This window comes from Microtus oregoni, unplaced genomic scaffold (genome assembly GCF_018167655.1).
Source record: "Microtus oregoni isolate MIOR12 unplaced genomic scaffold, Mior012 000082F_ref0000272, whole genome shotgun sequence".
Taxonomy (NCBI): Eukaryota; Metazoa; Chordata; class Mammalia; order Rodentia; family Cricetidae; genus Microtus; species Microtus oregoni.
This window is the reverse complement of record NW_024544542.1, coordinates 3,010,536-3,035,725: the sequence shown is the minus strand read 5'-3', so window position 1 is coordinate 3,035,725 and position 25,190 is coordinate 3,010,536. Positions and strand designations below refer to the sequence as shown.

The window sequence follows — 25,190 nt, the reverse complement described above, 5'->3', positions numbered from 1 at the left end:
GCAACTGCTTTGGACATGTGCTTCCGGTTACAATGGGCAGCCTCCCGGAGGAAAACTCTGATGGCTGAAGCCTGCTGAGTTTTAAGTTGCCTATCTCAGCAGAAACCTAGCAGTCACAATGACTGATTCCTGATTCCACGTCAGGCCCTTATCAAGCATTTCCATAAAGTGTCCCTAATTTTATTGCTACTAGTGAAGGAGCAAACAGTTGCTGTTGTCATGACCACACCTTACAAGTTTTTGCTAGCTTGCTTGTTTGTTTTTAAATATTTGCCCTTCTCTCCAGTGTTCTTTATCTTTGAGTTTTGCTGAGATTTTGTTGCTGTTGTTGTTGTTGGTGGTGGTTTTGTTTTTTGACATTCAAAATATAGCCCAGGCTAGCCTCAAAGTTGTTATTTAGACAAGAATAGCCTTGCATGCCTGATCCTCCTTCCTCTGCATCTGGGGACTGGATGACAGGCATGCACCACTGTCCCTATAATTTCTTTTCTTTACTTTGGTTCAGTTTTGTCTCACAGAATGAGAGTTACTCAGGATAGTGCGGGACCAAACAAATTTCAGTTATCAGCATCACACAGGATGCGCATACTATATATACGATATATTTAAGTCATATATATCCTATAGTACATAGTTCATCTAAACAATACTTTAAAACCATCCTCCTAGCCTACCATAATCCTTCCCAGTGAAAGTTAAAACTTTAAGAAAACATCTAAGGTAGGGGCATCTCATTCCTGCTGTAGGACCCAATGCCATTTTGTCATTGTTGGTGTTTGTTTCTATATGAAAATATTTTCCTGGGTGATACTGCTATATAACCAGTAGTAAGAAGTATTGTTTTGAGCAGTTGTGATTATAAGATCACATGCTTTGATGCCAAAGAACATCAGTACACAGCTACTGTTAAAAGTTTTCTCAAATACCACCCAGAATTATCTCACTTCTCACCAGCAGCAGGGTAAGAACTAGAAGCCAGGACATTAAAACCTAGGTTCTGAAACCTAGTCAATGTTCCAACTCTGCACTTTTAATGGGTAAAATCACGAGAGCCCCACTACCTTTAGGGTTTTGTTGTTTGTTTTTTTGAGACAGGGTCTTATGTAGCCCAGGCTGGACTCATAGCTGCTGCAGAGCTGCAGATGCATTTGACCTGATCCTCCTCCCACCACAACCCTACTGCTGGGTTTATGAGCTTGCACTATCATGCCCAGTTTTATGCAGCAGTGGGGAGTGAACCCAGTGCTGTGTGCCTGCACGGCACGTACCGTAGGTCTTTTTTTTTTTTTTGAAAGGATCTCCCAATATAGCTTAAATTGGTCTCTGATCTTGCCTCAGCCCCAAGAGCTGGGATTATAGGTGTACCTGACATAGATCAGCTCCTTACTTGTTATAGCTGTGCACATTGCTTATGTGGCTGACCCCCCTTCTGTGTTCTTTGACTCTTCCCTTTGGCCCCCTTTAGCTCACAGGCATTGCCACCACTGTCCCTGACACATACCCATCCCAGAAGGACTGTGTCCTTCAACATGCACGCCAAACCTGCATGATGGCTAATGACAGTGGAGGCAGATGGGACGGGACGGACTTAAGGCCTTCATCCGAGCCTGTGAAGTGGAGTCCCTAGCCTGACTTAATCCCAGTCCTCAAGGTCAGGGCAGTTCCACCTGGAGAGAGCCTCAGATCCCATGCTCCATCCAACTTCGAGCAAACTGCTTTCTTATGCATTTGGACCCTCCTCCCTCTCCCCCCCCCAAAAAAAAAATCCTTATTTTATTTTTGTATTTTGTCTTTTACTGATTGGTTTAGTTTTAATTGTGGTGTGTGTGTGTGTGTGTGTGTGTGTGTGTGTGTGTGTGTGCTCCTGACTGTGGAGGCTGGAAGACAACCTTAGGTGTCACCTGAAGGAGCATGGTTCACTTCCTGTGAGACAGGGTTTCTCATTGGCTTGAAGCTCACCAACTAAGCTAATTGCTAGTCAGCAAGCCTCAGGGATCCTCCTGTCTCTCCCTCCCCAGTGCTGTGATTACAAGCAGGCACGCCACCAAGCAGAGCGTTCTTAGGTGGGTTCTGGATCTGGGGCTCAAGCTTAGGTTCCCAGGTTTGTAAGGCAAGCTTGTACCTACTGAACCATCCTCTCAGCCTTTTGTGAACCAGAAGCGGCTCCTTCCCTTGGTTAACTGTGTCCTCTGAATTACAGTACCCCATGCTTAGTGCCTCAGTTGCAACAGAAAAAAAAATATCTCACTAATCCTCCCCACATCCCTGGTAGGAAGCTGCATTGCAAGCACGTGCTCTCAGCTCAACCCTCCTATTTACAAGGCAAGATCTCCCTACTCATTGGCAAATAACTTACTACTAACATTCAGTTCTTATGCAAGAAGAGAAAGGTCTTGTCTGAGAGAAGAGATTACACAGACTCGTGAAGGAGACCTCAAGGTCTTTGGAGTTTACAGACAAAAGGAGATGAACTTGGCTCTCACCCCAGTGAAGTACTCCTAATGCCTGGATTTAAAACTCAAAGAAAGTTCAGCGATTAGACTATGTGTTCTCCAAAGAACAAATCTTGCTACTGAGACTTCTCTCGTGCTCTTTTGCTCCTGTCTGTTTGTCTTTCAAAAGAAACACGAGGGACTTTCTGAACTTAAGAAGGTTTGGTAGCCGGTGCATACAAAAAGGTGCAGAAAGATGCAAGATTATGGAATAATAAGGAGAAGTCAAGGTCAGGATTGAGTATATCCCACTAACATGATGTCTCTGGGAGTCTGAGTCAAAATCAATGTTATAACAAAATATGGTCGGACCTCACTGTGTGATCTGAAGCCCAATTTCCTCCATGACTATAACTCCAGAGAGACCTTCCTCCTGGGAAACCCTGAAGCTGGCTCAGAGGCACTGGAGTCAGCAGCCTCCTACCACGCAGCTCTTTCCAGTTGGAGAATCACTGGTGGAGTAGCCGTTCAGGGAGAGAGCAAGGAAAGTTAGTTAGTAACTGGCTATGTTGACTCCAGGCTTTCCCTGGAATTCACAAGGCAGAGATGTCTGTGAGTTGGACTGGCATTGTCTAAAGAGGCCCAGGGTGTGCTTGCAGGGCGGGGAGGTGATTCTGTGAAACCATCCTAGGGCTAAAGCAAAGGAAGGTGATGTTTTTATTTGAGGAAGATCTGTCACCAGGGAGGGAGCGGAGCGGGTAGGTGTGCTGCAGACACAATGAGGTGTGGCTCCTGGGATCCAGCTCAGGGACACCCTGCTGCTCTGAGTGAAATAGCAATCTCTTTTCTTCCCCCTTTCCTTTCTTTCCCTATAGGGAGCCAGTTCTTTGAGGTTTCACTAACCCCAGAAGGGTGGTGGTGCCAAAGAGAACCCTAGCTGAAAGATCTAGGAGACCTCCCATGAGCCCCTCTGGAAGGACATTCCCAAGGGCCTTTGAGTCCCAACCATCAGATCTCTGACTCGTGGAAACAAATTATACTGACAAAGTTTACTATAGATGCTAAAACTGAATTGTGGACACTCTGCTGTGAGGCTTGAATTATCCCCAAATGTTTGAGGGCAGCAGATACTGAAATTTCATCACTAGGCAGTAAATTCCCTGAGGACTAATAATTTCAAAACTTTCTCTAGGATTAATTCCCTTTTTTCTCATGTTAATAAGTCAGAATTTTAAGATACAAATTCCATACAGATTTGTCCCCCACACATCTTTCAGTAAATAACTATTGTTCCTTTTTTCTACAGAGAGATGGAAAAGAGCCACAAATTATTTCAGCCCTGTGGTTTTTTTCAGTGTGATTCAGTCTACTGGCAGCAAAAATCACCAGAGGGTTTTTTTTTTCTTTTAAATTTTATTTATTTATTATGTATACAGTGTTCTGTCTGCAGGCCAGAAGAGGGAACCTGATCGAATTACAGATGGTTGTGAGACACCATATGGGTGCTGGGAATTGAACTCAGGACCTCTGGAAGAGCAGCCATGCTCTTAACCTCTGAGCCATCTCTCCAGCCCCCTCACCAGAGGTTTTTATTAAAGGTCCCCATTCCAGGTGACAATTTGTTTAGAGTCTGGGTTGGGATTGGAGAAGATGTATTTTATTATGGGAAGTTTTGGGTTGCTGCTTAAGGGAACGACTGGTTTTTACTGGTTTTCTCTTTTGTGTTTTAGTTTTGGCGTTTGTGATGAACTGAATTGTGTCTCCTTCGAATTCAGACATCCTAATTCTAAACCCAAATGTGACTTACTTGTCAGTCTTTAAGGAAGCAAACTTATTTAATGCCTTCCTAAGGGGAAACCCTGATCTAACAGAACTACTTTTTTGATAAGAAAAATGAGAAGAGACTTTATGAAACACAGAGGAATCACATAAGGAACAGAGGAGATTCTGATTAGGAAGGGAGGCTCACACCAAACTAGCCCTGGTGGTACTTGGCTCTGAGCGTGCAGCTTCCAGTTGCCCAATCCGTGATGCTAAGTTATGGCAGACCAAACTGGCTAATACAACCCTCCCTGGAAGAACTTTCCATCCACACAAAGGACTGACAAGGACCAGTGAATGAGTCTCATCCTCAGTTTTGGGAACAGACTTGTGAGAAGGTCCCTCCAGATGAAACACAAATGGCTGGTTTCACATACGACCATTCCACATGACACCCCGTGTCCTGACACCCCCACTGTGCAGGGAGCACCTAGAACATGCAAAGGCCCTGAAGTTGTGTGTGCTGTAAGTTTCCATGGTGATGTTGTGAGGAAGGAGAGGAAAGCTATGGAAACAGATGGAAGCTTTTGTGGTAGAATCTTAGTACCTTTTAAAGGTACACATGAATTTCTTTGCGATTTCAGAAATTTTAAATGATTCTTAAACCCTAACTGTGGCTAAAATTTCCTTGAAAAAAATCAAAGTATTCTCTAGAAAAAATCTTTCTATAATAGTCTAGAAGATTTTTTATAGGACACTATTTTTTCTGGCCCTTGGACTATAGTTTGGTTGCACTGATGGAAGGTGCCAGGGCTCTTTCCTTTTTTATATTTATTTTTATTATTATTATTCTCTCATACACATCCTAATTGCAGTTTCCCTTCTCTCATTCCTCCCAGGCCCACTCCCTTCCCCAAATCCACTTCTCCTCCATTTCTCTTTAGAAAAGAGCAGGCCTACCAAGGATATAAACTGAACACAACATAACAACTTACAGTAAGACTAGGCACAAACTCTCATAACAAGACTAGGCTAGGCATCTCAGTAGGAGGAAAAGGTTCCCAAGAGAGACAAGAGTCAGAGACACCCCCACTCCCACTGTTAGGAGTCCCACAAAAGCACCAAGCTAAACAACCATAACATATTTGCAGAGTACTTAGTACAGAGTCACGCAGGCTCTGAGATTGCCACTTCAATCTCTGTGAGACCCTATGATCCACAGTTCTTTGCTGCACAGGGAATTGCGCCTTCCTAGGAATCCAGTTTCATTAATCTTCCTCCTACTACCTCTGCCTGCCATTCCCTAGTTCTAGAGAAATCTCAGCCCTGAATTTCTTCCAATGCATTAAAAATGGTGTTTAAATATTTTAGTTTTGTAGCATTTGCTTTCTCCCATCTTCTGTTTTCACTCCCTGAAGGCCTGAATGCTGGGTTAGGGCTTTTCATGATTCTAGGCATTCTATCTGGAATTGGGCAACATCTCTACAACCTCTGTCCAGGCTGGACCGATGTTCCCTACAGACTGAATAAACAACGAACCCCACCCCTCAAACCAACTACAAAACCATTAAAATAGCAAAACCTGACTTATTTACAGATTAGTTGCTTCCTTAGCATATGTAGGTAATATAAAAAACTGTCATCATTTACTTTTAATGAATACTTTTTTCTTGAATGTCCAGATAAAGAATATTTAAATTGTAATTTCCCAACATATCATATTTAAATTGTAATTTCCCAACATCTCAAACTCAGAACTATGAAAGCCTACAATACCATTTTTTTTTAAAAAAAAATCTATCTATCTATCATCTATTATCTATCTATCTCTCTATCTATCTATTATCTATCTATTATCTATCTATCTATCTATCTATCTATCTATCTATCTATCTATCTATCTTGAGTCAGGGTTTCATATAGCCCAGGCTGGCCTTGACATTTTATTTTTGTAGGTAGTAAAGGATGACCTTGAACTTCTGATCTTCCTGCCTTTACTTCTCTAGTTCTGGGATTACAGATGTGGGGGACCATGCCTGATGTATGTGACTCTGGGGGCCAACCCCGTGCATAATAGGCACGTACTCTACAAACTGATCAACACCCCATTCTTCTAATGTTAGAGTGTGCATTTTAACAGAAAACAAAATTATTTGTTCATAACAATTCATCATCAAAACAGAAATTGCTCCGTCTAGAAATATTATCACTAAACCTCCTAAGCCTCATAAAATGCCTTGCCCTGATATTCTCACAGACTCCAGTCACAGTGGTACTACAGTACCTCAGGTAGCAAGAGCAGTAAAAGTCATTTCTTTTAAAAATCTACAGATTCTTTTGTCCTGAGGGAGGGACCGAGGAACTTGCAGAGACTGTACCAAAGAGGAAGCTGCCAAGCTATTCTTATGGTGAACTTAGATTTTCCAGCTCAGCACCTGCCTTGGTAGACTGGGGTGGGGGATGGGGGGTGGAATGGGGTGGGGTAGGGGGTAGGGCTGTCAGCAGGGGGGTCGGCCACCACTAAAAGCTTAGTGTTTTGCCTTTCTTTGTTGGTACCCACAAGGAATGTTTCTGCATCTCTGCTAAACTCAGAAAATCTGGATTTAATTTTGTTTTTTTTGACATTATTTCTTCTTAACCTGGAGTGAGTCTCATAAATCTCAGCGGTCAAAGAAATGTGCTTCATTTCTCTAGAATAATGATTCCACAAATATTGTTGGAATAAATACTTGTGCATCTTTAAGGGCATTTAAGTAAATGATTTGTGTGATAAATAATTTAATTTTCAATTAAGGCTTTGCTAAGTTAGCTAAGACTAGCACTTGAGAAATACGATGGCCCAACCATCAAAGCCAGAATAGTCACACAACAAACAATACCAACATCGGTCATGAACGGTTTTTGTGGTCACACTGAACACCAATATTTTTGATAGAGTCACCTGTGCTGAAGAGGAGCCTATAGGACAATGTACACAACACTTCCACATGAATTTTCTTTGCAACTTTTGTCAGCAACAAGCCCCAATTCTGCAGAAAGCTGCCTCAGCTGCGACTTCGGTTCTCTAAGTGAGGACCCCGGGAGCTCAGAATTGAAAAGACACTCCACAGCCAGACAATGACCAAAGGCCCAGGACAGACATTTCTCAGAAGGACTATGTGAGCAGCATGCAAATGAAAGGCGTTCAGTGTGTTGGCCTGTAAGGAAACACCAACCACGGTGACTCAGCATTTTACACTCGCTGGGGCGTCCATAGCAAAAGATGCAAGTGTGTGGCTGAGGTTGTGGGCAAACTGCAACTCCACACGCTGCCGAACACATGCGAAATGGCACACAGCCCCTCCAAAGGCTCACCTTGTTTTAGCAGCTGAGGTACTCTATGAGGCAGAAGCAAATCTACTCATAGCTGAATAAAAACGTAGACAGATAGGCAGGTCCAGAGCCTGGAGCACAATGGTCAAGAGCACTTGCTGCTCTTTCGGAGGACTCAGGTTCCCCCACCTGGCAGCTCGATATCTCTGTTAACTCCATTTCCAGGGAACTCTGTGCCTCTTGTGATAATCACAGGCTCCTGCGTGCATATGATGCACATGCATACACTCAGACATGTGTGCATATACATAAAGTAAAACAAATATTAAAAACAAAGCAAAAAACCCAACAACGTAGCTCCATAAAAATGTGTAGATAGGAGCGTTTAGCAGTGTAATTCGTAATTGCACAGGCCAAATGTCTATCAACTAGCCTAAAACAAAGCCTGGCATATGCTTGCAACAGATTACTGTTCAGGTATAAAAAGGACTAATGTATTACAATTGTACATTATAACATACAAAGTAACATACATTGCATGGTACAATGCAGATATATGTATGTATATGCTATGCCACATTAAATAAGCCTATCAAAGACTACGTATTTTCCCCTTTTTTCTTAAGTGAAATGTCAGAGCTGACAAAGCTATGAAAACCAAAGTTAGATTGGTGGTTAGGCACCTTAAAGATTCCCGGCTAGGTTTTCCAGGGGATAGTCACACAGTATTTGGATGCTCACCTTGCTGTGGGTGAGGAGACAGTGCTGGTGAGCAATGAGGACCAATGGCAAACAGGTATGAGATTCTTCAAGGAGTGAGAGGAATGATTACACTGTGCTGAAGTTAGTTGTGGTGATGACTTCTAACACAATACACCCATCAAATGTTTGACTTTGGATGGGCAAATTGTACATACACTGTGTAAGTTACAACTTAATAAACCCATTATCTATGAAGCTGCCATGTTTTGTCCGGTTTTTCTGACTGCCAATATAGATCAAGAAGACAGAACTGACTGTGGGATGAACCCGGGCACTTCTGGCAACTTAAAGGTGGATAAAACGAAGATAATATAAATCCAGAGACAGTGGGAGATACAGGCAATGTTCTGCAGAGGCATCTTGCTGGCCGCACAGTGGTGAGACTAAGGCTATGGTTTCTGTGCTAGACAGGTTATGTGTCCTACCTAAAAGGGAAAAGAAACACAACTAAGTAGTGTGTGCATATAGAGCTTCTTCCTTAATACAAAGCCCACTGAAGACTCAAGACTTCTTGGCCAGGCTTCATAGGCCAAGATACCTATGTAGTGCATTTAGGGCCCAAACATTCAGCCTTGAAGCAAAGTGGCCAGTATTATGTGTCTTTTGTAGGTAGAAAAAGCTAAAAATAGGTTAAAGAAATTACCCAAGTTAGAGACAGCATATACAAGATTGAGGTGGGATTTGAACCCACGTCTGTCCGATGTTTAGGTCTCGTGGAGTATGCAACAAACTGTTTAGGATAATTACACTATAAACCTGACCTTCCTTGTGTCTCTCCTGTGTCATCTCTCTGTTTCTCCATTTTGTCATTTTGGAACAGATGCCCAAGAAAGCCTTAAAAGAGAGAGATTATAGAAATTGCCACTGACAGGGATGGTACAGTTGCTATAGTAACCAATCTACCAAATTGGTCTGTGCTAGTAGGCACAGACTTCTGCCTCTGCAATACTCTGGTGCTGACTAGGATGCTTCACGGCCCCAGCCAACCCCTGGGAGAGCATGGGAAAGAGAATGAGCCGAGGGCCAACCGCATGTGTGTAGCATGAGTGTTCCTTCCAAAGTTTCCCCTCCCGACTCCATATTTTATCTCCTCTCTTGCTGTCCTTTCATTTTGCACAGAATGTTTGTGGTACTTGGTTTTAAGAGATGCTGAACATCAGGGCTAAATTCAAGTCTGTTGCTTTGTTCGAAGTGGGAGTTTATAAATAAGGCTATTTTCTTTTGGGCAACAAGTTGACCCTCCCAATTCGAGAATTCCCCCACTCCATGCCAGACTAAGAATGGACCAGCACTTCATTTCCAACACAAACATCCATTTGATTTTCTTAAAATGTCACAGAAGTTACTGCATGGAAACCAGAAGCCACCAAACAACACTAGCTGGGGGCTCAGACAGACACACGCACGCATCCACCCATCTGCATTTTTCCACGGTTCTGTTTTCAGGGCCTCCTTTTTGGATGCTGATGCTGTCTGTCTTCCTCCCCCTCTCCGTCTCACTGGCCTTGCCTGTCTTCGGAGGCACCTGAAGGGACATAAGGCAGGGAAGTGAAACCGACTGTAATTCCTCAGTTCACTTCTCTGCAGCCTCCAGTGAGCCAGGCTCCAGACGGTGGCCCAGCTGAGCTCTGAGAGGCTGAGAGTGCCTGCACAGGTGCAGTTTGCCAGCCCTGCTCAGAGGCACTCTGGGAGGAGAGGAGCCGGACTTGAGATGTGGATGGAGTCTGCAGCTGAAGTGTAGGAGACTAGAAGAAGAGAACTCTTTCCTATGAAACTCTGGTATCTTAGAAGTCACATTCCTCTCTAATGGACTGAATAAAGACCATTGCTGAAGCCACTGGGAATTCTAACCCTGTTACCTGCTCATGTCCTTGGTCTCACCTTTGGGTCTCTTCTACTTCCTTCTCCTGGTCTGAAAATTTTGTGTTGTAGATAAAATTACAAATGCCTCCTAGAGTTGCTTTGATAGGCTAAAGTGTATTCGGAAAAATTTGGGTTTAAAATCAGTTATAAATACTTTTGTTTGTTTGTTTTTTGAGACAGAAATTCTCTGTGTAACAGCTCTGGCTGTCTTGGAATTTGCTCTGGAAATAATTTTTAGTAGCATTTTGTGTGTACGTCTTATTTTCCTTCCTTTTCTCCTCCTTTCTTTTCTTTCTTTATGTGTTGCTGCTCTGTATTTTTATTAACTAGTTGCTCTAAACCAGAACGCTGGGAAATCAAACTATATTACAAGCCCATTTTCTGGATGCAGAACCCCGCTAAAGTGGAGCAAAGACAGTAATTTAGCTCTGTGAATTTCAAAACAACAACATTTGCATAATTGTTTGCCTAGTTTCACAGTTCAACTGAAAAGCACACTGACTTTCCACTGTATGAGCCTCTGTGGTAGCTGCTCCTACACAGGGGCTGCATCTTTCTCTGTGATGAGAAATCTCTTCTGCAGCCTCTAGATATATGTAATCTCTTTTGGTTCCTGGAAAGTGCCCATCTCTTCTGCTGTGGGCTTTGCCCATGCTTGTCTTGCTTTAGCTTACCCACACTTCTAGCTTCCCCTCTACCTGTTACCAGGTCACCCTGGAGAGCTCATCATTCAAGGCTCATCTTCAATCTTGTCTATTGAGAAAGACTTCTTTGACTAGCCAGACACGGGAATGACCCTCTATTCCACCATGTCCTCACAAAAAGGCATTTGCTATGTGCTTATCTAGCACCAGTCTGATTAGCCCTTGTCCCCTGACGCCCTTTCTTTTTTCTTTTTCCTATAAGCTACAGAAGCTGAGGAATGTATCCATCTTGTCCAGCTCTGTGTGTTGGAGCTCAGCGTGGAGTTGGGCCCTGCCTACATCCACTACAAATGAACTAATATTCCCCATCACAGCTTTTTCTTAGTGGTAGTTTGCAGTGCCTCACCCAAAATTCTCTCTGTGGGTGGGACCCACTCATGCATGCAGATTTAGAGAAGCCACCCAAGGTAGCAAATGTCACCTTGCTTTTCAACTCAAAGGATGCTGGGAACGGAGCCAGTTTTGCATAAAATACACTTTTCATCGTCTATGTTTGACAAAGCTGTCTGTCGCCTTTGATCTCTGACACTTCTAAAATGACCACACAAGTCATCTGAAGCATAGACGAAGCAAAAGAATAAAGGGTTGCTTTTTAAATGACATATCGTAGTCATTTAGTCTCTTAATGACATAACACCTATTAGACAGCTATAATTATTGAACTGAATCAAATCACAGAGGATAAGATAGCATGACTTTCCTTTGTAAACATTATCTTTTAGTTATTTTAAGAAATAGCAGTTCTTTGCTTGGCAATGGCTTCTGTTGATAACTTTAAGGTATGTAAGACTGAGTGTGTGGGGACTCAAATGTTTCTTGAGTTGTATTTACCTGAGTAAAACCAAATCCTTAACCTCTAGAGTCTCCTTGCCCACCTTCCTATATTATTGGTTCTCATTTCTTTCTTCTTTGCATAGTTTGTCTCTTAATGACTTCTATTTCTCTGTATTTTTTTATTACTTCTTATTTTTTCACCCTTTCCCATGACTTCTATCTTCCCTCTACTGTCAACCTTCTGTCTTTATTTGCTTTCCTTCTAATACTGCAAACCATTTTAACCCATTCCCATCATTTGTGAACATATAAAATCCTCTGATATTTTCAGTAAAACGAAAGCTATATCCTGTATGTTATATATAGTAAAACCAACAGTTCTTCCTACTTATTTTATATCAGCATACCACTGATTTCTTTTTCTTTCTTTCTTTTCTTTTTGAAAGAAAAAGGTAATTTAAGGATCATGAAATGTCTTGGAAGTTAATACAAAGGGCATAGGAAATGATGTTTCTGTAGAGTCTAAATAGTTATAAGAGACAGTTAATAAAAATGATTTTCTTGAAACAAAATATAATCAGAAAGCAGTTCCAAGGGGTTAATCTTGTTTTACATTGTTAAAGTGTGTGGGCATTTTTATAGTTCTGGTTTGTTGTGCCTGTTGAATACAACTCCTTTAGGAGTCATTCACATGAATAAAATTCTGTTGCTGGCCCCTCCGCAAACAAAACAAGGCAGACACACAGGTGCTCTAGTCCAAAGCATCCTGAGAAGGTGATTTGTTATTCAAGCTCGAACTGTGCAGTTTTGTTGTATTTTCTTTATTTGTTTGTTTGTTTTTGAGACAGGAGACAGTGTTTCTCTGTATAGTTCTGGCTGTCCTGGAACTTGTTCTGTAGACTGTAGACCAGTCTGGCCTTGAACTCACAGAGAACTGCACCTGACTCTGCCTCCCACTGCTGGGGTTGAAGGAATGGACCACTACAGCTAGACTTTTGCTGTATTTTTATTATTATCTTTCATACTTAGACTGAAAGTTTTCCTGAGTGTTTGAAAAGCAATGGCTCATCTACTTTCTAGCTCCATACTTGGGACTTATAGTTAAAATGTGGTAGACCAGTAGGCTGGGATTCCAGCTTTCTAGTGAATTTTCTTTCTTTTCCCTTGACTGGACAGCTGCAAGGGTTATAAGGTTGTAAACCTTAATCACTGTTGTGGCGAGGTGAAGCCAATGTGTAGAAGGTATAGATCAGCATTTGATTTTAATCATGTGGGCAATACATACTCACAGCGACTTGGTATTGTCCCCACACTGAATATTTACAGATCAATACTGTTCAGATGATTGGCAAATCATACGCCTATTTCCCGGTCTCTGAAAAGGCTGAAAGAGTTTTTTTACATGTGAACGATAGAAATATTATGTGAAGCGCCTAGTAGTTGTTCAATTAGTGGTAGTTACCACAAACAATAGATGAGCTGGTGGTGTGGTGGACGAGAGACAGACAGACAGAGAGAAATGTAGAGAGAGAGGGAAGGAGGGAAAGCTTGCCATTTGCAGGTTCTGGATCCTATATGCTAGAAAAAGAGGGACATCTAATAATTCACTCATTTTCTTTGTCTTATTTTTTTTGGATTGCTCATGCTATAATAGCTGTCTAGGATTGCTACTAGGTTCTTAAGTTTTGCTATGGAAACATGGAATTCTAACCTGGAATAATAGAATTAGTCATGAAACCTTTCTAAATGGAAGGCAGAGTTAGACTAATGGGGAATCTTTTCATTAGAATAAGGTGATTTATTTGTTTGATTTGTTTTGTTTTGTGTTGTTGGGACAAGGTCTTACTATATAGTCCTGGTTATCTTGGTACTCTCTACTCCATCAGATTGGCCTAAAACAGGTAGCAAACCTCCTGCTTCAGTCCTCTGAATGTTAGGATCACAGGAGTGTGTTACCATGTCCGTTAGTTTTTGTCCATTTTTGTTCAATGATACAATGAAAGTGTCTATAACAGAGGTTGGCAAACCATAGCCCAATGAGTAAAGTGGCCTGCCTCCTAATTTTGTGAAGCTCCAAACCTGAGGATAGTTCGCATGCTTCTAAGTGGTCAAAAATAATGGCGTGAGAATGAACGAATGCTCATTATCTCCAAAGGCAGTTTTATTGCAGCATACCTGTACTTAGTCACTGATTCACCATCTGTGCGACTCTTACACCGTGAGAGCAGGGTTATTGGAACAGTGGGTTGGTGACTGCAAAGCCAAAAGATCTACTCTTTTGCTTTTTATAAAAAAAAGGGTTGCTGATAACAAGAAGGATACTTCTCTTTGAGTTCGTGTTTGTGTGTGTGTGTGCATATGTGTGTTCTATGCATGTGTGCATATCTGTGTGTTTGTGCCCATATGTGTTCATGTGTGTATGTGTGCACATACATGTGCAGGCCAGGAGCCAATGTCAGGTGTCTTCCTTGGTCATTTTTTTTTTTTAAAATAAACAATACCTCTCACTGAACTTCCAACTCACCAATTCAGATAACCTGACTGGGCAGCAAAAGCCACTTGACACTTTCTCTGTTTGTCTGTCTGTCTGTCTGTCTGTCTCTCTCTCTCTTTCTCTGACTTTCTGGTTTTAGGATTATAAACACTCACTGTCCCATTCAGCTTTTCTGTGATTGTTGGGAATCAAATACTCACGTGTGTGCTGCAAGCTACATCCTTAATCCTTCCTAATCATTTTTAAAGTCAGGTTCATTGCTGTTGGACCTTTCCCAAAAGGAAAGCTTTAAGTCTAGATGTGAGTTCAAGGTTTGTCACAGAATAGCAGCCTCGGGTAAAGATGGTTATAGCAAGAAGTGCACAGTGTGTAGAAGAAGACAGACCCAGCTGCCATGCTGCGTGGTTGTTTAACCTTGTTGTGCAAGCTTGGCCACCAAGCTTAATGTCTCTGAACATCAACTATTTCATCTTTAAAATCAGGCTAATCATAAGAATATAAAAGTTAATGTTTGTAAAGTGTTTTAAACAGCACATGGTATAAGTAGCTACAGTCATTTATTTATTTATTTGTTTGTTTGTTTGTTTGTTTGTTTTGAGGTGAGGTCTTGCTGTGTAGCTCAAGCTGACCTTAAACTCATCATCCTCCTGCCTCTGCCTCCTAAGTGTTTGTGATTACAAGCATGAGCTGCCACACTTAATTAAAGCAACACAATTTTGACCATGTTTTTCTGTTAAGAAATTTTAGATACTTAATAAATTAGCCAAGTAAATATGAGAACCTCAATATGCTTGTACACAGGAGGAAATCCAAGCATGAAATAAAATTTGAAAATGTCCATTTTTGTCAGCAAGTCATCTATGTGGAGAAAATACATCAGTATGTTTTTAATTGCCTTTGGATTGTAGGAGAGAACTGTTGGCCTCCCATACCTGTGATATAATTTTGCAATCAATGGCCCTGTTTCAGATAATAAACAAATTGTATTGTAAATGGTTGAGTAACTTCTGATACAAAATCTAACTACCTAACGACTTCTAATCTGGGGGTATCAAATTGGCATAAAGGGAAACAACAGTTTAGAGAATGCAGATCGGTTGCTTTGCAGAGTCTGTCAACACCGTTCTCAGGAAGAGAGCCAATAAAACCACTGTCCTGCAGTCAGCTTGTAGGCATCAGGGCCGGGAACTACCCTTGCATATTAGCCATTGCCTTTCAACCTCGTAAGGCATTTCGGGAATCAGATACTTAGGACCCTTAATGTCTAAATGGATTCTAACATTAACTAATGCATAATCTTTAAATAGACCATGCTAGGTGGAAAGTAAAAGCTTCATATGGTTGTTTTCTGTCTTTTATGCAATATAATTGCTCGAAGATACATTTTAGTACGGGGCTTTATAAAGGACAATATGTTGGCTGCATTATTATCTTCAAGCATGTTTTCCACTGTAGGTGCTTCCTGTGTAGTGTCCACAGTAACTATAGCCTGGCCAGCACACAAATGAAGTGTCCCACATCTCCTTTCTCATGTCATAATCTCAGGTTTTCAGCTGTCAGTAAGCATACCCTTCACTTAACTCAGATGTGGAAGCTGCAATGAAAATACAGACAAAATTAACTACTCCAGTCCAATCCGAAATTATTACTAAATTGTGCATTAAAATTAAAAAAAATACAAAAAAAAAAGAAACTTTTGGTTATTCAAGTTAGTTTAGACTGAGGTCTTCAGGACTGTAAGTGGACACGTAACTCAGTTTATTTTCCACTACACACCTTCAGCTAGCTACTCTTCTGTGCTAACTTCTTTCCGAGAGATTGTCGCACTGTCCAAGACTTTAGTAGTGACTTCCCCAGCAACTTTCCCAGAGCTTACTTCATACTTTTCTTGAAATGAAGAAAAATATTCTCATCTCTTACTAAACCTAAAGACAACAGCCAAGAAATCAGATTTCAAAATATTTTACGGGTATTCAAGTCCTGCCATCTTCAAAATTTAAAAGAATAAACGCTGATAAAAATGATGAAGATTTCTATCTTAGGGCATAATTTGATATTTTGATATATGTATATAATGGACCAAGATTAAGTTAGGCTATGGAATGTATTTATTATTTGACTACCTCTCATTTTTTATGAGAATGTTAAGGTCTATAACCTAATTTAGCAATATGTTTTTATTAACTGTGCCGTGCAATAAACCACTAGGACTTATTCCTCTTGTCTAAAATTTCATATCTTTTGTCAAGTCTTGTCATTTTAAATTACCAATTACTTGAAGATGGGGCCGCAAGCTTCTTATTTCATTTACTGTACTAATGCCTACTTTATTAAAACAGAATATGAACCTGAGTTCAAATGACATACTCAGAAAAATTGAGCAACTAGAGAAAAATACAAAGTTGATTCCATTTTTTCTATATAGTCTACCTTGACTGCTCATTTTTCCAGATAAGACAAATTCAGAATTACTTAATCATGTTTAAAGTCATGTTTTATTTTATTATATCAAAATCTTTACTTTCCACAGATACAATGTATGTTTTAAACATGTGAATTTGTTTCACCTACTCTATTTGCTTGTATTTTACATTCATTATAATCAACTGGTCGATTTCAATTCCCCCTTTTTTTCTCTCTAAATTTGAGGCATGTCTTCATATTTGGAATCTAAAAATTACAGATAGAGGAAAAGTAATAAACAAAATGCCCTTATGTTCAGTTGTCTTCAGCAAAAGTGGTGTGATCTCAGAAACAGTACGGTGACGTATCTAACCTCCCGTTGACCTCTGCGCGAGGCTGAGAAAACAGTTTTCTATCATACTGGCTGTAACGCAGGGCTCATGGAATTCTAAAGGGTTTTAGCTTACGAACATTTTTTTGCCTACACTCAAGTTAAAATTTTTCATTCTTCTGTGAATTAAAATTATAATAATGTGTTTGCTCCCTAAAATGGAAAATGCTACAGCTACTGATAGTGGGATGGAGTTGAAATTATGTTACTGAGGTTGCCAGCAGGTTTGGTGAACTATTTTCTTTTCTATCTCTTCCCCTTTTAAGGGAAGATACAGTTTTCCTCCTACTGCAGAAGTATCAGGTCCCTGAAGCATCCGTGACACTTGTAAGCATTCAGTGGTCAGACACCACTACATAGCCTTCAAATGATGTGGCCCAGTGAAGCTGGCAGGTCTTGTCACGGAGCCAGGCAGCTTGGTATCTTAGCTATCCACCAGGGCAGAGCCAGCAGGTCCCAGCTGGTGTGCTGACTCCAGGCTAAGGTAGGACTTTGCCTAAGATTTTGCCTTTTAAAAGCGAACTCCCCTGACATTGAATCCTAGGGCATACTAACATACAACAGTGTGCAGTGCACGCCAGAAATTATTTACCAGATCTAACGCACAAAGCTTATCTGCCCAAATTGCTCTTAGGACAAGTTCAATCTTAAAATTATTATCCTCTTTGGCTTTCTGATTTATCCTAAATTATACATGTTTTTTTTTTAAAATGTAAAAGGCAGTCTCGAGAGTTTATGTCGTCTGAATCCTTGACTGTGTAGACTACGCACTAATGAATATAGGTCATTCAGAAACAATAAAATCTCATACGGTGGAATGTTTCTCCCCAATGCCCTTTGGCATGTTTGCCCCTCACAGTGAGCGTGTCATTTTGATCCTTAGACATATGAAACACACCCAAGATAACCCATTTTCTACTTTGTTCTGACTTGGACTCATGTGCTCATTGTTGAAGTATGAGAGGTTTGCATTGCTGCTTCTGGTATAGACATCTTTTGACATCACGACACACAGACTCATCTCCCACAGCTATTCAAAAAGTCAACCTACAAGATTTGTTACAAGTTCAAGAGTTCTTATTCCTCCAGTTGACCCAAACTTAACAGTAGTGCTGCGCAGACAAATGCAGTTAATATGCTGTATTCCTTTACATTTCTGTAGCCTCAGACTAGTAGAAATATGATAAAAAAAAATCCAAACATCCACACTACTAAGGTTTCCTGGAGTGCTCCCCATGACCCTGGCATCTATCTGAATGGGACTATGCCTTGGCAGATTTTAAAGTCATGCCCTTTTGTCATGTACGACTTGAAAGTTTATGCTAGTCTCCGTGGCCTGGCATCTGAGACCCGGATGCTTAATCATGAAAAGCGGGGGATACCATGCTTCATGTCCAAGAACAGAAAGGAGCCCTTTGCTAGGGCTCATTCGGAAGGGTTTTAGAAGTGGAGCCAATCAAACACGGTTGTCAGTTTCCCCAGTCATCCCATCTGCGGCACTGTACCAAAGCATCGGTTCTCTCTCCCTTTGGACATGAAATGCTGTGCACAGCATGGCAGACAGCATCAACAGTTCCCTAGCCTGTCTGTGACTCGCTCCTGCTAGGCACACGGATAAACTGGAGGAGCAGACTCTGCTCCAAGTCCTTCTCAACCACAACTGTCCTTTCCCTCTTCTCGCGGACGGGTGTTAGCAGCAAGGCTCAGTGCGCCACCCTCAACTGGGTAGCTTTGCTCTCTTTTACAAAGTGAGAAGGAACGGCTTTGTGGAGGATAGAAAAGTTTGCTTGACCATGGGATGCCGGTCGTTGGAACTAACAACAGTGATAGATAATGCCTTTTTGGAGTTCCAGGAAGTCTAGGAAGGGAGCAGAGCTCAGTCACAGAAGAGAACCAAAACAAACAGTAAAAGCTTGAGTGCATGGCAGGGAAGCTATGAGATTTTCTTTTGCTGGCACTGCCTGGAAGTCCCTCCTGGCCCAAAGCAGAAAAGAGAAAGTTCGGTTGACACCACAGGCTCCTCCTCAGTGAACAAGACCACCTTGAGGTGCCGAACAAGATCTGACTGACAAATGTGTCCAGAGTCCTCTTCCAAAGTGCCCAGGCCTTTGGGCCCCACCCACTTGTTCCATTTCAACCCTAGTCTGCAATCGTGTTTCCTGCCCTGAAGAGTTGGGAACCTGGTCATTCAAGCGCTCAGGGATGCTGTTAGGCCAGGTCCCTGTTGCCCCTCCTGACACTCTGAAATCAACTTTCCCCAAGCCAACTGAATTGTTTGAGATGGTTTTTCCGTGTGCGGGAGCCTCCCGCCCAGCCCACCCAGTTCTCCCCTCCTTCCTGCCCCCTCCCCTCCCTCCGGCCTCTCCAACTCCCCACATCCCACCCCGCCTTCCTCTTTGTTGTCTCCTACCTGCTGGCCAGGCTCTGCCTGCAGTGCTGCCTGAAGGGCATCAGGTGGTAGTTCATGGCGTCCAGCAGCAGCTTCTGGCAGACCGGGTCGGTGCGCATGAAATCCACGGACTGGACCCGCTCCACCAGCTCCGGGGCGGGGATGAGCGCGAAGCGGAGGCGCTTCATGAGGTCGGGCGCGTACTGCATGCGGGTCTCACGGTCGTGCTCCAGCCACAGCACGGACATCTGGAAAAGTGCCAGCTCCGACTCCACGGGGGGCGGCAGCGAGTCCAGCAGGGCACGCATCTCCTCGAAGTTAAGCAACAGCACATCCTCCACCAGGTACTTGTTGGCCAGCTTCTTGGTTTCCTCCAGGCCGTGCAGTGCGGCAATCTTGCACACCTGCTTGTAGTTCTGCACCGAGATCTGGTCGTTGAGGAACTGGACGCAGAGCTTGGTGACCTGAGGGATGTGCAGGATCTTGCTGACAGACAGCACCTCCTCCACGGTGTCTAAGGAGAGGGTCACGTTGGCCGTGTAGAGGTATTCAAGCACTAGGCGCAGCCCGATGGACGAGCAGCCCTGCAGCACTAGGTTGTTAATGGCTCGGGGACTGGTCAGCAGCTTGTCGTCGGGGGAGGAGGAAGGAGTCCCGGGCTCCTCCTGTGGCGGCGGCTGCTGCTGCTGTGGAGGCTGCTGCTGTGGCTGCTGCTGTTGCTGCTGCTGGTCCTTGGGGGCCCCCAAGCCGTCCTGGCCGCCGACCCCTCCCCCGAGAGGGGGGTGGCTGGAGAAGAGTGATCGGAAGTACTGCGAACAGGAGGCCAGCACGGCCTTGTGGCAGTGGAACTGCTGGCCCTGGGCCGTCAGGGTCACGTCGCAAAATAGCTGCTTCCTCCACAGCAGGTTCAGGCCGTGCAGCAGGTTGTCACTGTGGCTGGGGTCGAAGGTGGAGGTCCTGTCACCGGATCTGGACATGGCGAGCTGACTCGGGCACCTGGCTTTAAACCCTCCTCCAACCTGGCAGACAGGGGTGGGGGTTGGGAGGGGAGCAGGGGTGTGGGGTGTGGAGTAGGGGTGTGGGGTGTGGCCGGGATGGGGAAGGGTGTGAAGGGGAGAGAGGAACAACAATCAAGGCTCCGCTTGGCTCTCCCTGTGCGTGCGCTCAGGACCCAACCCTAAGAGGAAGGTGTGAAGGCGCGGGATCCTGAGCGCCTCCAGAAGGGTCCTCCTCTGGGGTCGGGACGCCGGTTCTGGTCCCTGCTACCTCTTACACACTTCGCCCCTCACTTTCCTAAAAGCACCCAGGCTCCTCTTTTGGCAGCGACAACAACAACGGTGACAGCAGCGGCGGCAAAAGTGAAGGCTGAGGCCGTGACACCTCGTGGTCTCTTGTCCATGCCCGGCTGGATGAAGGGAAAGGCCGAGAGTGGGAAGTCAGGGGTGCCCCGAGAGCTCAGAGGCGACCGACGGTGGCGGTTCCAGGTCAACTGGTGCTGGAAGCTTTGCTTTTCTTAGTTGGCCCAGTTTGGGGGTGGGGTGAGAAAAGGGGGGCAAGACAGGCGTGCGGGTGGGCGATTCTTAGCTCTCTGAAAGCTGGGGACACCTTCGATTATCCGCGCTGCCCCGAAAAAGTCCTAGACTCAGAGTCTGAGGGAGGAGATAAAGCCCTTTCTTCTCCCGGGGAAGTGCAGCGGAGCGCGATGGGGACCCGCTCAGTGGACTCGGCAGAGGCGGGAGCTGTCCTTATCAATTCTAGCTCATTTCCCTCATCCCGGCCCTGCCCGCTTCCCCGCTTCGCAAACTGTTGGTTTCCCTCGCCGCCACCCCGTTTTGCTAATTTTCAAGAGAAGCCTTTAAACCTGGCCAGAGAATCCTTCCACCCACACCACCCAGCCACCCCTGACCCTCTTCTCCCTGCACCTTTGCTATTTCAGAGCACGGAAGTTCAGTCATCTAGTTCCCCTTCCAGTGCGGGGCGGCAACGAGGATGATTGGGGGCAAGTTGGGGTGCCAGGCTGGATTTAGAGCAGGAAACTAGAGGGCAGGAGGGGTTGTGTGGACCGGTCTCCCTCTCGAGCACCGGGAGCAGTCGCTTTAACTAGAGGAACTACGAGAAGTTCAAGTTAGAAGGCAGGTGTTGGGGGAGGGGTGACAGCGGTGGAGTGGGGGTGGGGTGGGGGCGCGGTCCGGTGCAGGGGGCCTCTGCTCCGCACCCAAAAGGATTTTGGGTAAGCATAGCATCCCTGCGACCCCAGGGGTTAAGCTCCAGAGATCCCCCACTCGGGCACCCCCACTCCCCCAGCCCTGGAAGTACTTCTCTAAAAAGTCTGAACCGCCCGCTTCTAGGTGGTAAGAGGCCGGGGAGGGGGAGGCCAGGTGAAATCCACACGCCGAGCCCTTAATCTGTAATTGCACCTTTCAGGGCTGAACAGGAAAGGACCCTCTGCCCGCGTCCCGCCGCGCGCCCGCCGGGACCACCGCCACCGCCGCCCGGCTCCGAGGGACCCGCCGGACCTGCCCCTTCCGCTGCGGCTCACTCTGCCTTGCCCGGCGCCGCTTCTGGATCGCCGGCTACTAATTCCTACCAGACTCGGCTGGCGCCTCTCCACTCACTTTCCCATCCTGTTCCAGGTGGACCCTAACCTCCCTCCCCCGGCAGCAGCCCCCGCCCCCAGAGCTCGGGCTTGTGGGGAATCATTTGAGTCTTCCCTGGAAGTGGCCCCGGTCATACCTCTCTCTAGCTCTCCCCGCTTCGTTGTCTCGCCACCCCCTCATCTTTTCCTAGCCTTTTGCCTTCTTGTTCTCCCCCTTTCCTTCCACCCCCATCTGCTTATTTCTTGCAATGGGAGTTTTATTCTTTATAAGCGTTTGCCACAACCCCCCCCCCCCATAAGTCTCCCCCAACCCCACAACAACCCGAAAGACAAGGAAAATACAGGCAAGGTAGACCCAAGGCCAGAAACTTACCTGCTGTCAGCCAGCTGCAAAGTCAGGGCTCACTTAAGCTCCCCCCAAAATCAATTGTCCTTCCTTTTTAAAGGTCTGCTCTCTCCTTGGGAGGGGAACACACCTTCTGGCTCCCAACTCCAGGCAGTCACTCTGTACAATTTATTTTGTCGTACATCATTTGATCACCATGAATTAGCAACAGCAAGAAAATATAGGAGAGGGAGAAAAGAGAGAAAGAGAGAGGGAGAGAGAGAGGAGAGAGGGAGAGAGAGAGGGAGCAGAGCTTTCTGCAAGAGAAGAAGAAGAAAAAATGTACGTGTGACAAATTATGCTACCAAGAAACAACACATCATTATCCTTGGGCCTGGGGCTCAGTGAGTCGTAACGAGAGTAATAGGAAATCCACGGTTGGGGAGAGAAATGGTCGTGCTTGGCCAGTAGAGAGAGACCATACAGGGGGATGGATGCTGGAGAGACTCGCAAAATTATGGCTCAAGGCTATTGTAAAAATTGTCGAGCGTAAATGACTGCGATTTCAAACATCTTTGGAAGAAAGAAGGGGAAAAAGCGAGCCCCCCCTCCCTCCCTCTCCCTCTCTCTCCCTCTCTCTTCTCTTCTCTCTATAAAGAACCGTCAAGTTTTAGTGCGCATTGCTAATTAGTCAATTTCTCTCTGCCTTCACAGGCTGGCGACTTCGCTGCTGAGCTGAAACTGCTAATTTCTGTGACCAGCTTTTTTCTTAGCTGTGATCTGGATGAATGAGTAGCTGTCTCACAGAGATGACAAAAATAAACTCTAATCCCCCCCAAAATTTCCACTACATCTTTCTCATGCATAGATTTATGATCTTCAAGCGCTCTGTGCAGTATGCAAACTTTTTTGTGCCTGCCTATATGCTGTTGTTTGCAGCTTCCACAACATCGGGATGCTGGCTTTCCCCTCCCGCCCCCAGCCCCCACACACTCTCAAATGCAGAAGCTGTCTGATCTCCAAGTATGCTAGGATGCCACTTTAGCCTGTCTTGGTATCTAGGGTGTGGGACTGACTTGGAAGATTTCAGTCCTTGCCTAGGAGGGCTGAGGACACACACTAGGGGTGGGGGGGGAAGTCCAGCTGGGAGAACAGAGGACAGGACTTTGATTTTTCTCTCTGTTCTCTTCAAGCTTTATGATCTTGTTGGAAAACATATTTTTTTCTCTTATTATTTTTGTCCGGTTAAACAACCTCCTTTGAAGTTCACACATAAGAGTAAAGAAACCACGTTTTTATTAAAGCGTTATCACATTGTCAGATTTGTATTTCAATTAAGAGTCTTTGGTTTGCAGGAGCTAGTATTAACTGTTAGGGGACCCAGCTGCAATTTCACAGTTGTAACCTTTCAACTTCAGGGCTCACTTGATAAATAAGGACCATCCCATAGGGCTCACATTGTTGACCCTGCTTAGCATTCAGAGTGAACCTCAGCCTGCTTCTAGAACCTTAGCTGCATCAGAAAGACATGGGCATTTGGGTAGAGGACGTGTTCTGCAGACTGATCTCATATGGATAGTACCTCATTTAAGTTGTCAATGGGAGTTGGAGGTGTCCAAGAAACACTCGCCCACCCCCTCACAACACTGAAGGGGGCAACAGAAAAAGAAAGGTACACCCTTGAATAAAATGAATATCAAAGAAAACTGGATATGAATTGAATTGAGTTTTGTTTGTCAATAAATACAGATTATGATTCACTCTGATGTGCTCTGGTAGTAAATTTGTTAAAATCTATTACCCAAGCATTGTTTTTTTTACACACCCCCTTTGATCTGTGAGAGATGGAAAGACACCTGCCTAAGTGGGGGGTGGGGAGCTGAAACTTTTGAGACTTAGAAATAGGGGGTTTCCTAGCTAGAATGATAACATTAGCATGCATATGGAATATTTATTCAAATAAATGAAGGGGAATGAACCAAAGCCCTTTCAAAGGCTCTTTGCTGTCCAGGTTCCTGGGTTATCTGAGAGTTAGACTTACTTATTCCGATCCAGCTGAGGTCCTACAGTCTCCTCGCACACCTAACAAGACTGATTCATAGTAAGGCAAAAGACAGGCTCTTTTTATTGTTGTTGTCACCATTATTCTTTAGGACCAAGGACAGAAAGAAAACAGATTCAAATTATCTGGTCCTACTATTTCCAAAATTCTTTTCATTTTTGAACTTCCCTTATTCGAGTCTCGCTAAGGAAGACACATGATTGTAGCACAGTGCTTTGGGGGGGGGGGTTCTATGTCACTAAGAGTAAAAGGTACTAAGTATGTGGGTGCTAGCCAAATTCCCATGCATGCAGAGCGCATGCTCCCCTTATGTTTCCTTTGGTCTTTTATGGACTTCAGTCAGTACTTGGAACTCAACCCAACAATGAATAATGACAGATAAATTACAGCTTTCTTCCCATTGCATCACAAAGGAATTAAAGTATATGTTTTTTTTAGGGATCAAATTCCATTTTGAAATTCTTAAGTCTTTTTTTCTTTTTGCTACTAATATATATATATATATTAGTATATATATATATATCACTAATTATGAGTGTTAGAGTCTTTCTGCATCCCAACAGCATAAAAAAACACAATTTAAGAATTGGTCTTTATCTACCTTTTGTGTCTGTCTGTGGTTGTGCTTATCTAATATCTAGCTGGAGGAGGGAGAGAGCAGAGGTGAGGATTTCTCAATGTGAAGCTGGTGTTGAGATGAAGTGTTTGGCACATATTCTCCTGCATCTTAAAGTTACCAAATTTGATGATATTTAAACTTTCAGAGGGAAAATAATAATCACAGCTCTTCTATAAGCAACCAAGAATGCCCAAACCAAAAAACTCCCCCCTGTACTCTGTGCACAAATGAACATGTATATCATATAATCCTCGTGTCTCTAATATCCTGCATAGGCTTGGACTGCAATGGTTGCTGGACCCA

At 44.0% G+C, this 25,190-nt stretch overlaps 1 protein-coding gene across 1 annotated transcript in view; it reads right to left on the bottom strand.

The window, feature by feature from the left end:
- The window catches only part of LOC121441868 (kelch-like protein 14), a 109,020-nt gene extending 86,681 nt beyond the window's left edge, over positions 1-22,339 (bottom strand). The window contains exons 1-2 of the mRNA XM_041643197.1: positions 22,255-22,339; positions 19,307-20,304 (exon numbers count right to left, since the gene is read on the bottom strand). Of these exons, the coding sequence (XP_041499131.1) occupies positions 19,307-20,262 (956 nt within the window). The 5' untranslated portion in view covers positions 20,263-20,304; positions 22,255-22,339. The remainder of the gene's footprint in view (positions 1-19,306; positions 20,305-22,254) is intronic.
- Positions 22,340-25,190: the final 2,851 nt, after the last annotated feature.